General features: G+C 42.1%; 1 protein-coding gene across 2 annotated transcripts in view; it reads right to left on the reverse strand.

Annotated features, from left to right (window-relative positions):
• Nucleotides 1–11,780, reverse strand: part of FBXO38 (F-box protein 38) — a 34,893-nt gene extending 23,113 nt beyond the window's left edge. For both annotated transcript variants that reach the window (XM_056860483.1, XM_056860475.1), the window contains exons 1-8: nucleotides 11,653–11,780; nucleotides 8,523–8,656; nucleotides 6,207–6,370; nucleotides 4,629–4,794; nucleotides 4,019–4,156; nucleotides 2,704–2,841; nucleotides 1,433–1,526; nucleotides 463–593 (exon numbers count right to left, since the gene is read on the reverse strand). In XM_056860483.1, the coding sequence (XP_056716461.1) occupies nucleotides 463–593; nucleotides 1,433–1,526; nucleotides 2,704–2,841; nucleotides 4,019–4,156; nucleotides 4,629–4,794; nucleotides 6,207–6,370; nucleotides 8,523–8,656; nucleotides 11,653–11,780 (1,093 nt within the window). The remainder of the gene's footprint in view (nucleotides 1–462; nucleotides 594–1,432; nucleotides 1,527–2,703; nucleotides 2,842–4,018; nucleotides 4,157–4,628; nucleotides 4,795–6,206; nucleotides 6,371–8,522; nucleotides 8,657–11,652) is intronic.
• Between the last annotated feature and the right edge of the window lie 1,431 nt (nucleotides 11,781–13,211).

The raw sequence follows: 13,211 nt of genomic DNA on the forward strand, positions 1-13,211 counted from the left end.
TCCTTTTGAGAGCTGTTATACACAGTGTGAAATCTCCAATCTGCTCTTATTTTCAATTTTTATATAGTCACATCAAAGAATCCACACTTCGACAGAACTCAAGTGTTTAAATAAAACCTCGTAAAGACCTAAACATGCTTTCCCCTAGAACACCCATTTATGAAATTGCAAAATTATGCACCCATGCCTCCCCGCCCTCTCTATGTCCTCAGTCTTCATGGACACTAAGGAGACAAGGACTGTGCAGCACTACAGAGTACAAAATGAAACAGTAAGAAACTGAATGAAAAAAAATATCAGAGAAGAATCCAAGAGTAACCAGGGAACAGAATACCCCCTGAATGGAAGCGAGGGAAATCTGCCTGTCCTTACTCCAGTGATCCTTAAGATCAACAGATAAAACCCACACCAATTTCACCACAGCTGATCAGTAATACAAAAGAGAATGAAAGATTTTCATACACTGCAGCAAAAACTCATCAACGTATCCCAGATGAAGGGTTTCAAACTGTGGAAACTCCAGTTCTGCCATTTTTAGTGCAGAGAATACACCATCTTTGGTTAGGGAAGGCTGGATTCGTACTTCATGCAACCTGAAAAGTAGGGGGGGAAATGCATGAAAAAAAATCATAACGTCCATACACAGAACACACAAAATATATGCATTGGTATCTTGTGAGAGACAGGATGCTGGACTAAACTGACCCCTGGTCTATTCCAGCAGGGTTCTTGTAATGTTCTTAAGGTAATAGCAAAAGCACTTTCTTAAGCTGCTTCACTGAAGCCTAAGGAGCAGATGCTTGTACAATTATACACTTGTGAGACAACACACTGCAGCCAACTATCTTTGAAAATTACAGATGATTCAATGGCACTCTTTGAGAAAGATATTATTATATTTGTTTGACAGAGTCCACGTTTGTCTCAGAAGAAAGGAAGGACTGTGGCATAATTAGAAGCAGAGCACAGAAGCCATGTTCTTCACACAACACATAGTTAGACTGTGGAACTCCCTGTCCCAGGAGATGGTGAGGGCTGCCAACTTGGAAGGCTTTAAGAGGGGAGTGGACATGTTCATGGAGGATAGAGCTATCCATGGCTACTAGTCAAAACTGATACTAGTCATGCTGCATACCCATTCTCTCCAGAATCAGAGGAGCATGCCTATTATATTAGGTGCTTTGGAACACAGGCAGGATAATGCTGCTGCAGTGGTCTTGTTTCTAGGCTTCCTAGAAGCACCTGGTTGGCCACTGTGTGAACAGACCACTGGACTTGATGGGCCTTGGTTTGATCCAGCATGGCTTTTCTTATGCCATCACCATTAGTATGAAGCTTAAGCTGTTTTAACTGGAATGTAGAATTTGCTAACGTCAAGGGGATTCACTAGCAAAGAAAATGGAAGAGAAGACCCGTGACATAATGCAAGTACCTTCGTGCAGCAGTTATGATGAGGTAGCCGAGGTCTACTTCTAGAGCATTCTTGCAAGCTCCCAGAACTATTGTGTGCAAATTTCTGAACCCCCCTAATTTGACAGGAAAGAGAAATAATACACTATGCAGTATTAAGACACACCACAGAACTGTGTAGAGTATTGTTTTTTAAAAACACACACACAAAAACCAAAAAAAATCCACTTCCTTTTAAGTTAGGTTGTATTAACTCTTGATGGCAATAATGATAACAGGAACATCTCAGATTTGTGTTGACGTATTACTTATTCTGGAAAAAAACACCCATCTCTGAGATGGAAGAACTGTGTGTTTTGTACATTTCAAATGCAAGCATGTGTCTTTTTTTTTTACCATGGAAGCACAGACTAGAAGGCAGCGGTGTGTTATTTTATTTCTGAACTGTGTACATGCAGTAAAAAAACCAGATACTGATATTCTAAAACTGTGAAGTATGCACTTTTTATCTAACAGAGATTAATTGCAAGTAGCAAATGTTGCCTGCAGTCTTCCTGGGTCACACTCCCAAGCAGTGTTACTATATTATTAATAGCAATGCTATAAAAACTTTTATCTGGGACCCTATGTGTGAATGGGATAATCTGAGGTTTCTTTTAGCAGGGGTGGATTTTAACATTACATTGGCATTTGCCAAGTTTCCCCCCCCAGTCAATTAAGATTAAAAATTCTTAATCCTCTGTTGTTTATCCATATAAATACACGGATAAATAAATCTATTTTTTCCTTTCGTTTAGTTTTAATATTACTGTGACACTGTTCAGAGCTGAACTGGCTGTATGAGCAGTATCATTAAGTAAAGTAATAGCAATGCTATATTACTCATCCCTTTCTTGATAAATAAAGAGAATCATACTGTACCCTAGAAAAGCAGCATACTTTCACGCTTGTGTATGAAAGAAATTTATGGTTCAATTATTGTGCAAGACTGGGGTGGGGGGGACAGCCTTGGCTTTGTGTACTTTACACCTGTACAATAATGCCTGTATAATGCATATAGAGAGTCACGGGTGAACCAACCCTAAGCCTAAAGCAAAATATTCAGGATTTTAAAATTCAAATATTGATTCATAACAGAAGAAATGAGAAATTAAAAAAACTAATGAAGACACATTTTGGAACTACCTATAAGAAACATTCACTTTTATAAGACAGAGTGTGAAAAACTAATGGGAAACAGCTCAGTTTTGTGAACTGCTTGCTATTTTCATTCCCAAACAAGAAACTGCATACCAGATCTCCAGCTGTCTTCTACAACATGCTGGATAAGACCTCCAAGGAAGGGAACTCGAACTAATTCTAGATGTTCCAGGTTTCGGGCAGAAGCCAAGCCTGTGACCAGGGGGACGTACTTCAGTGAGTTTGTGGGTCCTATGAAAGAAAGAATTTCCAACAGTCAGCCTTCTCGCGGTAGGTAGATAAGCAGTGATTTCAGGGCACAGCATGTTCTATGACATTTTAAGCAGCCATATTCACATGGGAATATGGCTAGGTGCCAGAACACACAAAACACAACATGCACAGGCTAGTGTTTGGGCTGGATCCCACAGAGGATTTCTGTGGATGGAGGAGGAATGGTTTTCACTGATTCCCCCTCCCATGGTAGACCTCCAACTCCCCTCTCATGCTGTTCCTGAGGTTTCCTTATGCCCCAGAAGCAAAAATTTTGATGGGAACTTTGGACTGTAGCAGGAAGGGGGGAGCAGGCGAGGATGTCATGCTCCAAGGATGGAAATCCCTTCTGTCTGTGGAAATCCTCCATGGGATCCATGCCTTTATATCTCCATCTAGAGGGGGCTTATGTTCCTTCCTATGGGCGGTTTACATTTTTATTGTTATCCACTCGTTTGAATTTTAACTGGCATGATTTTAACTTATTATTGTTTAACAGATTTTTATGTAACCAAAAAGGCAGGATACAAATATTCGGGATGTCTATCGGAGAAGCTTACACCACACAGAGGACTAATTAATCCAGAATTCTGATCTCCCTTTACACCAACCTCCCCTCCCCCTAACTGGCAGGAGTTCCAAAACCACCAACAACGACGTATTTCAGTTCTCAGGACACTAAATTGGCAGAAGAGCAAATAACGAGCCAGTGTAGTGTAGTGGTTAACAGCAGTGGTTTGGAACGGTGGACTCTAATGTGGAGAACTGGGTTTGATCCCCCACTCCTCCACGTGAGCGGCGGAGGCTAATCTGGTGAACTAGATTTGTTTCCCCACTCCTACACATGAAGCCAGCTGGGTGACCTTGGGTGAGTTACAGCTCTGTTAGAGCTCTCTCAGCCCCACCTACCTCACAAGGTGTCTGTTGTGGGAAGGGGAAGGTGATTGTAAGCCGGTTTGAGTCTCCTTTAAGTGGTAGAGAAAGTCGGCATATAAAAACCAACTCTTCTTTTTCTTCTTCTTCTAACGACTAGTATACTACACAGGCTAGCTCTGATACACGGTCCTTTCCCAAGTGTTAACACTGCATTACAGGCCTTTCTAACCCTAACCCTAACCCCATACAAGTAAATGTGACTGGCGTTCACTCTTTTTACCTGCACAATTCCTCATGACAAAAGTGCGTAAGCTGATGCAAAGGAAATCTTTAAAAGGCTGTGGTTTGGTGAGCCTCACCCACTTCAGATACAGATGCCTCAGCATCGGGATACAAGGGATGTCGGGGACATTAACTCCTGAAAAGACAGGTACGTAAAGCAGTGTCAGGTCCAAAGATCAAAAGTACATTTCAAGAATGAAAATTCTGCTACCGCTCCAAGCAACTGTGTTCTTAGAGATTTTCAGATTTGTACTCCAAGGCAAACAAAACAGCACAGGGACTAAGAAAATACGAGAGCGGGCATTTCAAAATCACATGAGTACGCGGCAAAGCACAACCTGGAACAAATGAAGTTACTGGAATAAATAAATTGGAATTCCTCTGATTGCCAGGTGCTGGGGAGCAATCAGCAGGCAAGGACTGTTATCTGCGGGCCGAGTTTGGGGGCTTCCCTGTTATATTCGACTGGCCACTGCTGGAAACAGGAAATCGGTCTGATTTACCACGGCTACTCTTATATTCTTATATCCCAGTCAAATTTTATGGCTTTTGCAAAAAAAAAAAAACTGAATCCACTAATGAGCAGAAGTGCTTCATTAAACTCTTACCTACTAGGTGCAAAGTCTGAATTTTTGCTCCTATTGGTATTTTCAGTTTGTTTTCAGGTGGGATCGGGAAGGCACCGTTGCGATTGCGAAACTTCCCGAGGATGTGGACTTGTGGCATGTACGTCCAAATGGCTTCTACCAGCTCTAGATGGGAAGTCTCGACACCCTAAGCAACAGAAATAGAACAGAGTGAAGGTAAAGCGAAGCGAAGCAAAACACCACCCAGAAAAGCCCTCCCATGACTACATTATACCACAGAAGCAAGAATACTCATTATATGATCTCCTGTTTCAAATAAAAAAGTTAAACTGCACTTGTGTGCCTCAAGCAATTACTGGCTTATTGCTGTAAGAATTCATGGATCTGCCCTGTATTGGGAGAGGGTGGCTTTATCCTTGCCTTTTCATAAATCCAGGGTAGCTAATAATTAAGAATGAAGCAAGAACACCAGCATCACTTAAGGATACAGATTCAGTGCCATAAATCCATTCCATGTTTTAAGTTTAAGGCATGTTTTAAAGATCCTCAGTTCCTCAGTGGAACAGGCTTCCTTGGGAGGTGGTAAGCTCTCCTTCCTGGGAAGTTTTTAAGAAGAGGCTAGATGGCCAACTGTCAGCAATGCTGTTTCTATGACCTTATGCAGATGATGAGAGGGAGGGGATCTTGGCCATTTTCTGGGCATGGAGTAGGAGGTCACTGGGGATGTGGGGGGAGGTAGTTGTGAATTTCCTGCATTGTGCAGGGGGTTGGACTAGGTGACCCTGGTGGTCCCTTCCAACTCTATGATTCTATGATTTAAAAAAAGCACAGCAAGTTTGAGCTCAGACACTCCTATGGCAAGTGTCACACAGCTACAATTACACCACAAAAGACCAAATGTAAAAATGCGGTAGCTGCTGCACAGTGCACACAATTTGAACTTTTTTTTAAGTAGCAGTAATTTTCAGGCCTTATAGTTGGGAAAAAAGGAAGAGATCAGGGTGTGCGTGCATATGTGTGCTTTAGTTTTTGTTTTGTTTTTAAAGGCAATGCCAGCTAATAAACCTGAAGGGGGAAAAAAGGCTTCTAGCTGTGAAAGTTGGAATGAACATCATGTGATAGTTCCCAATCTTTCTCTAAGCCTGTACAAAACAGCTGCCCATAGTTTTACAGCCACCAAATTATATTGGACCCACCATGCTTCATTCTGCAAGTAATCCACAGATCACGCAAACCAAGTTAGATCACACAAATTTATGCAGATAAGCACAGATCTTTGTGCAATGAATCTCAGCCATGGAATTTTGGCTCTGTGGTTATCGTAGCTGAGATTTTAGGGCAGAATTCCAGATTAAAGCAGGAGATGACTACAGTTGCCAAGTAAAGTAGTAGCTGAATTTAAAATTACAATTGCCTCAGCTGCTCAGATGACATAGGGAATTAACTGAAAAGAACTGAACATTAACAATGAAATAAGGCACCATCTGTCTTTTCATAGAAGTTTTTCTTCCCCGGTTCCTCTCATTACCGCCCCAGGCATTATTAAGAATCATAAATGCCAATGATGAACATTTTTTGTTTTGAATATATAATACTTACTAGCAGATTTGGGCAAGCTTGCAAGGCCTCTAAGACTCCAGGAATACTAAAAGCTTCATAGCCACGAACTCTTCGCCTGTCAAGATGCCTGGGGTGAAGCCCATAGAGCTGTTCAATGTCTGGCATCTTCTTCAGGAGGGTCAGGAAGCTGGAATCTGTGAAGCCTGGGAAGATGACACATATTTTATCTGAATGTAAAACAAGGCGTCTACACATGCAAGGAAGCCCTACAGTCCAGATTTTAAGAAACAGAAGACAAGCCTTGGGACTATACAAGGCCAAGACCTATTCCTGTTGCATTAATTTTAGTGTTTAACATGCTCTACCAGATAGATACCATATCCTCTGCTCTGTTATTCTCATCCTCAAAAGTAAGGCCACAGAAATTCAGAATTCCTCAGCAGCTCAAACAGACACACACACACACAATTTGACTACATACAAGAAAAGGGTAAGACTGATTTGTCAAGTTTTAAAGGGAATCCTGAAGCCAAAAAGGCAAAGTTTAATTTAGCCATTAAACACATACACTTTTAAACCACATATATTTCAATGAGGAAATTAATACTTAGCAAACATAGTTCGATTAGACCAAAAGTGTTCAATTTGAATAGACGTTACACGTTTTTTGACACGTTTTTCTCCCACTAACCTATGATGGCTTATATTCTTGCCCACATGCTCACACACAGATTCTGCTTTCAGGCAGACACCCAACCTAGAATTCCTTGAGCCTGGTTTCTTTCCTCTTTTAAGGACAGACAGCACATATTGTCTTTTTAGAAATGATACAAACTTGCTCCAGCCTCCCAGGCATCTCCTAGATTAATGCGAAAAATGCTGCAAAGATTCCAGTCACTGCCTCTATCACTCAAAGTCCCATTATGGTTCCCAAACCTTTGGGGCCACAGCCCCCTTGGTTCCACAAACTCAACTCCAGCGCCCCCTACCCTACCCTATAAAAAGCATTGTTCAAAATAGGGGTTTGCATGACACACAAAAGAAGAAGATAACAATAAAAATTCAAAACAGTAACAATTAATTACACATCTATTCAAAATAAAACTAAAGTTTTAGTTTTATTCAAAATAAAACAAACTTTTCAACAAAACTGATGAACTTGATCCAGTGGTACCAACTCTTCAAAGTCTGGAAAAAAATTCTGATCGTTTCCACCAAATTTGCCAGCATGGTACCATAGCTTGATCTACTGTAAATTAGGGAACAACAGTTGAAGGGGCCCACCTCTAGTGCTACCCTGCTGCCTCTTTGCCTCTTAATGCCCCCCAAGGTAATCCCACCATCCCCCGGGGGGTATTGCCCACTTTGGGAACCACTGATCTAGGGCAACCCTTAAATTGATTCCCTTCTATTTTAATCTGGATGCCTGCCTCATCACTTCTGTCTTGCCCTTGGCTACCTGAGTACAAATTGTTTTCCCTTACCAATGTGGAGTGAAAATGTATTTACTGCACTCATTATCCTTCAAGCTCCCCTCCAACATACAGTGCACACTCTATGCTATCGTTGGCAATTCTCTTGTATCAACTTTGGAGAATGCCTGATTTTCTGTGTGTGGATTTAACAACTGTCCCTCATATTCTGTCCTTCCTAAGTGTCACACCATGTACCTGCTGCTCATTTCTCTAGCTTTCCAATTTTGCAGGACTCCCATTTGATTTTTTCTCAATCATTTCTGTCATCGTAATAAAAGGCGCACACATTCCCCAAACCACTCAAGTAACAAAATCTGGGGACAGGAACGGGACAGATAGTCCTCGTTCATTCTGGTTCAAAAGAAATCACCAATTTTCTCTACCTTTTAAGGAGAATCAAACCATCTTATAATCACCTTCCCTTACTCTCCCCACTACAGACACCTTGTGAAGTAGGTGAGGTTGAGAGAGTTCGAAAAGAACTGTGACTAGCCCAAGGTCACCCAGCAGGCTTCATGTGTAGGAGGGGGGAAGCCAACCCTGTTCACCAGATTAGAGTCCGCCACTCATGCGTAGGAGTGGGGAATCAAACCCGGTTCTCCAGATTAGAGTCCACCACTCTTAACCACTACACCATGCTGGCTCTCAACTGGAGTCTGTAAGGCAAAGAAGTGAGTGAACAAGCCCAAGCTTAATTTACACACTACCAAGCCACAGATGGCATAATGCGTAAATCAATGCAAAACCCCCAATATGCTGAAAGTACTACAGAAAAGTAAAAAGATAAAAGTCCCCCCACCCCCAGAAGTGCTTTATAAAAGTAGTTGATTATAGCCACGAGCAATATATCAAAGTGTACCAGTGAAAGAGCAGCACTAACCAGTAGGCATATATTCCCACCAGCGGCCAGCACAGAGATCCACAACTTTCACCACCCTCAAGTATAGGGTGACTGCTTCTTTTAGCTTCCTGGAGAGGCATTCCATGCACATGATATCCTGCAGGGGAAGGTACCTGGGTGGGGGAGAGAGAGAGACAGACTGAAACGGCAATGAATCTTTTCTAGGTTTTTACTTACATAATACAAAATCCATATGGTGCTATATTCATCCACAGACACTTATAACAGGACAAATTCAGCAGTGAATATAACGTGAAGGCAAGTATTATTGTTAAAATATTAACAATATCGAGAATGAACAAGTAAGTAAAAAAAATTAAGAGGATCTATTATTAAGAGGGTAGAAACTTGACATAACAGTTTATTTGCAAGTAAAATTATTGTAGTTTATCAAATTTTTGTATGTCCACTCAGAACTTGTTTCATTTAATGTATTGTTTTGCATTGTTTTCTATTTTTCCATATTTTTCTATTTGCTGTTTCTATTGAAATAAAGTAAAAATCTTTTAAAAAACTGACAACTAATGCAACTTGGCTGGAGATGGCGTAATTCCAGTTAATATTCGGTGAACGCTTTGGTAAAACCTGAAAAGATGACAAGGTCTGACAAAACAGGATAAGATTTATGTCTGATTTTCCCCTTACAGGCAGGTAAGCAGCAAACTCTCCAAATACCCAATGGTCTAAAATGTCGTCATAACTGTTGTGGCAAACTCTTACGTTTACAGGAGGATGGTGAACATTAGGTTTTAACTATATAAGAGATCTTCACTCAGTCCAATTTACTGGAAGATGAAAAATGGCCTATCACAAAAACACATTCACTAATAATGACTTCTCACTAAAGCAACAATATATTTATTGGCAAAGCCAAGCAGAACTCTACTTTGCTGAACACCATCTGCCCATGAAATAAAACTGCCTCTAGAGTATAGAGCAGGGGTCCTCAAACTACGGCTCGCGGGCCGGATCCGACCAGTCAGGGTCCTGGACCTGGGCCCCTCCTCCCTCCGGAGCCGCCGCCGCCGCGCCCGTCCTTTCCCCAAACTAAGGCAGCCATTCGCCGTATAAAGCGTTAGCGGCAGCAGCAGAGCGGCGACACCCACGCCTACCCGGGAGCCGCCGCCTCTGTGCCTTCCCCGCCGCGGCTGCCCTGAAGAGCCGCCGCCGCCTTCCTTTCCCCAGGCGCGTGGCTCGGGGAACAGGAGGCGCCGCCTTGGACTGCAATGTGCCCCTCGCCGCCGCTGCTCCTCCTCCCGCAGCAGCCGCCGCAGCCCTGAAGGAGCCATGCCGGGCTGGAAGAAGAACATCCCCATCTGCCTGCAAGCCAAGCAGGAGCGAGGCGAGCGGGTGAGCAAGTGCGGGAGCGAGCGCTGGGGGCTTGGGTAGCAGCGCTTCCGGGGAGGGGAGGGCTGAGAGACCCCCGTCTCCTGCCGGCCTCCTCCCGCGCCCTTCCCCCTTCCCCTCAGGTGCTCTTTGCCAAGCAGGGGGCCAGCCCAGCCCACCTCCCGCTCCAGGAGGCAGGAAAGGAGGGCGCGGGTGGCGGCGGTGGGGGTCTCTCAGCCCAGCAAAGGGGGGAGTGTCGGCCATGGAGAGGCACCTGGGGGAGGGGCGGCATGTCCTCCTGCTGCAAGTTAACTTTTCTTTGCCTGGGGGCCTGGCTGCCTTCCCATTTGGGCAGGGGGGGCGGCCCCCAACAGTTTGAGGGACAGTGAACTGGCCCCGTTTAAAAAGTTTGAGGACCCCTGATATAGAGCTTTCTTAGCTGACATGCTTCTGTTGTGGAATTCCTGTTGTGTTTTAATTTTAATTTGGAAAACCTTCAAGAAGGTTCTGATCTCTATCCTTTCACTTCATGGGCAGACAGTGTTCAGAGCAGGGTTCCCTTAGCCTTTGTAGGATTTTGTTAGCTGCACGGAATCTCCTGAGCTAGACGAGCTGGGGGGAAATTGAACTACTAAATAAATCAACAAAGAAACATGATTCCTATTACAAGATCCCAAATATTATTTACTCAGTATCATGCCACCAAACTTGCCTTTGAAACTTCATGATATTTTTAAATATGCCACAACAGCAGCAAGAACGGTCCTGGCAAGGACTTGGAAACAAACGTCTACTCCAGAAATTGAAGAATGGAAAGAAAAGCTTTTAGACTACGCCAGTATGGCAAAAATGACTTTTATTCTAAATCCAAAGATTAATGAATCCATGGAACAATTTAATGAAAAATGGGAGTCATTTTATACTTATATGTCTTCCAGATAAGTAATTGATCAGCTAATATTTCTTTCAAAAGGATATATTGACAAATGAAAGATATTTATTTTTAAAATACCATTTTATTAGATAAACTGTACAATGTTAGTTCGATACTTTGTTGTACTCTATGAGCTTATTTTTTAACCGAAACTGTAACGATGTTTTTATATATTCATGATTTATCTTTTCCCCTTCCTTTTTTTCCCTTTTTGTACCCCTTAAAACATAAAATTAAAAAAAAAATTAAAAAAAAAAGAAACATGATTCCTTCCAAACTCCAATGCGGCTGCACAGTGTACTCCAGTCAAAAGAATCAACATACAGGGTGAGGGGAAAGAAAAAGCAGTGCTAAGTAAGCAAGTAGGAATATCTTTAGGTCTGCAAATATGTCATATCATTGGACTGCTCAGCCGTCAAGATGTCATTATTCCAGGCTAATCTTACAGTAAACTTGCTGTTTGAAAGGCCTCTGATGTACAAACAGTACAACATAAATTCTAACACTAATTTTCATGTCATGGCACAATCATTTAGAGCTGATCCTTGATATCACGCTGATATTGAAGAAGTACTTATTGCTTCTACATGTGAAGAATCACAAATGATTCATGGGTACAGCACGATACTTTCAAGAAAACCTTTATTTCTGATTCATAATATGTATGAGCAATTTCAAAAATGCCAGTACATGCAGTCCTTCAGGAGAAACTAACTTCTACATAGTCTCCCAAAATTGTCCGTATAAGTGAAAGGGCATTAGATGTTGCACTTTGTGGTTTGAGCAGATTGGGAGGGGGAATCAAACTATCATGAAATGAAACTAAGCAACAAATACCTTCTTACCTACCTAAAGATATGGCATAGCACTTCATGTGAAAGCTGGTTCATATAGTCCTTCGGTTCAGCAACTATGATACATATAGGGACTTCCCTGCTTGTGGAACACATTTTCATATTTTTCCGCCTTGGTCCCATTTTGTTGATGTTTGCCAATTAGATGGATCAGTGCTCACAGGCAGGCAGTGTGCATCTGAAAAAGAAAATGGGAGAGAATATAATACTTCAATGAAATATAAAGGGAAACACAAGACTCACCACACAACAATGAAATTTAAAGAATAATAAAATACGAAGAACCTACAATTTAAATAATGTTTATGTGAAGCACACTCAGAACCTACCAGTCACAACTAAATACTGTGGGAGCATTCTGGTCAGAAGGAAATCAGATCTTGAGCACAACCATTAAAAGTTTTTAAAAGTCTTTTCATCAGCCGCCAATATTTGAGAACAAAAATTTAAAGGGACAACACACAGTCTAAAATATTTGTGACAAACTTCTGATTTTACTTTAACAGAGGCACAAGGTGGCTCCGAAACTTGATCTTCCTGTTATACATCTGATCCAGTCTACCACATACCTTCATAAAGCTGCCGCTTACTTTTTCAACCACTTAGTTTGTTTTACTGCTATGTGGTGGTGAAAAGGCCATCAAGTCACAGCCAATTTATGGCGACCCTACAGGGACATTTAGAGGTGGTTTGCCATTGCCTGCCTCCACATGGGCTGAGAGTTCTGAGAGAACTGTGACTGGCTCAAGGTCACCCAGCAGGCTTCATGTGGAGGAGTGGGGAATCAAACTCTGTTCTCCAGATTAGAGTCCGCTGCTCTTACCCACTACACTGGCTCTTATTTACTGTTATAAGTAGCCTGAGTTACCTTAAGGAGGTTTGATTGAGAGTACAGAATTGAAGGCTTCCAAAGGGAAGACTTAGAATCATTTGGATAAGGGTGATCCAGTAGACATTATATACATGGAATTCCAAAATATTTTTAACAAAGTACCTCAGCAAGGATTACGGATAAAGCTCAATAGTCAGGGGATAAAGGAAATGGCCTCTTCTGGACTGAAAACTGGTTAAAACGCAGGAAACAGAGAGTAGGAATACTTGGGCAATTCTAGCAATGGACACAAGTGAACAATTGGATCCCAAAAGAATCAGTATTTGATCTGGTGCTATTTAATTTGTTCATAAATGATCTGGAATTGGAGGTGAGCTATGTAGTGGCCAAGTTTGCAGATTATATCACATTATTCAGGATAGTGAAGCCCAAGGCAGATTGCGAACTGCTATGTTATGACCTCCCTGAACTTGGTGAGTAGTTAACAATGTGGCAAATGAAACTCAATGTAGGCTAGTGTAAAGTGATGTGCACTTAGGGTTGCCAACCTCCAGGTACTAGCCGGAGATCTCCTGCTATTACAACTGATCTCCAGCCAACAGAGATCAGTTCACCTAGAGAAAATGGCCACTTTGGCAATTGGACTCTATGGCATTGAAGTCCTGCCCCAAACTCTACACTCCTTAGGCTCCGCCCCAAAAACCTCCCACCGGTGGTGAAGA

This window comes from Euleptes europaea, chromosome 1, assembly GCF_029931775.1.
Source record: "Euleptes europaea isolate rEulEur1 chromosome 1, rEulEur1.hap1, whole genome shotgun sequence".
Classification (NCBI taxonomy): domain Eukaryota; kingdom Metazoa; phylum Chordata; class Lepidosauria; order Squamata; family Sphaerodactylidae; genus Euleptes; species Euleptes europaea.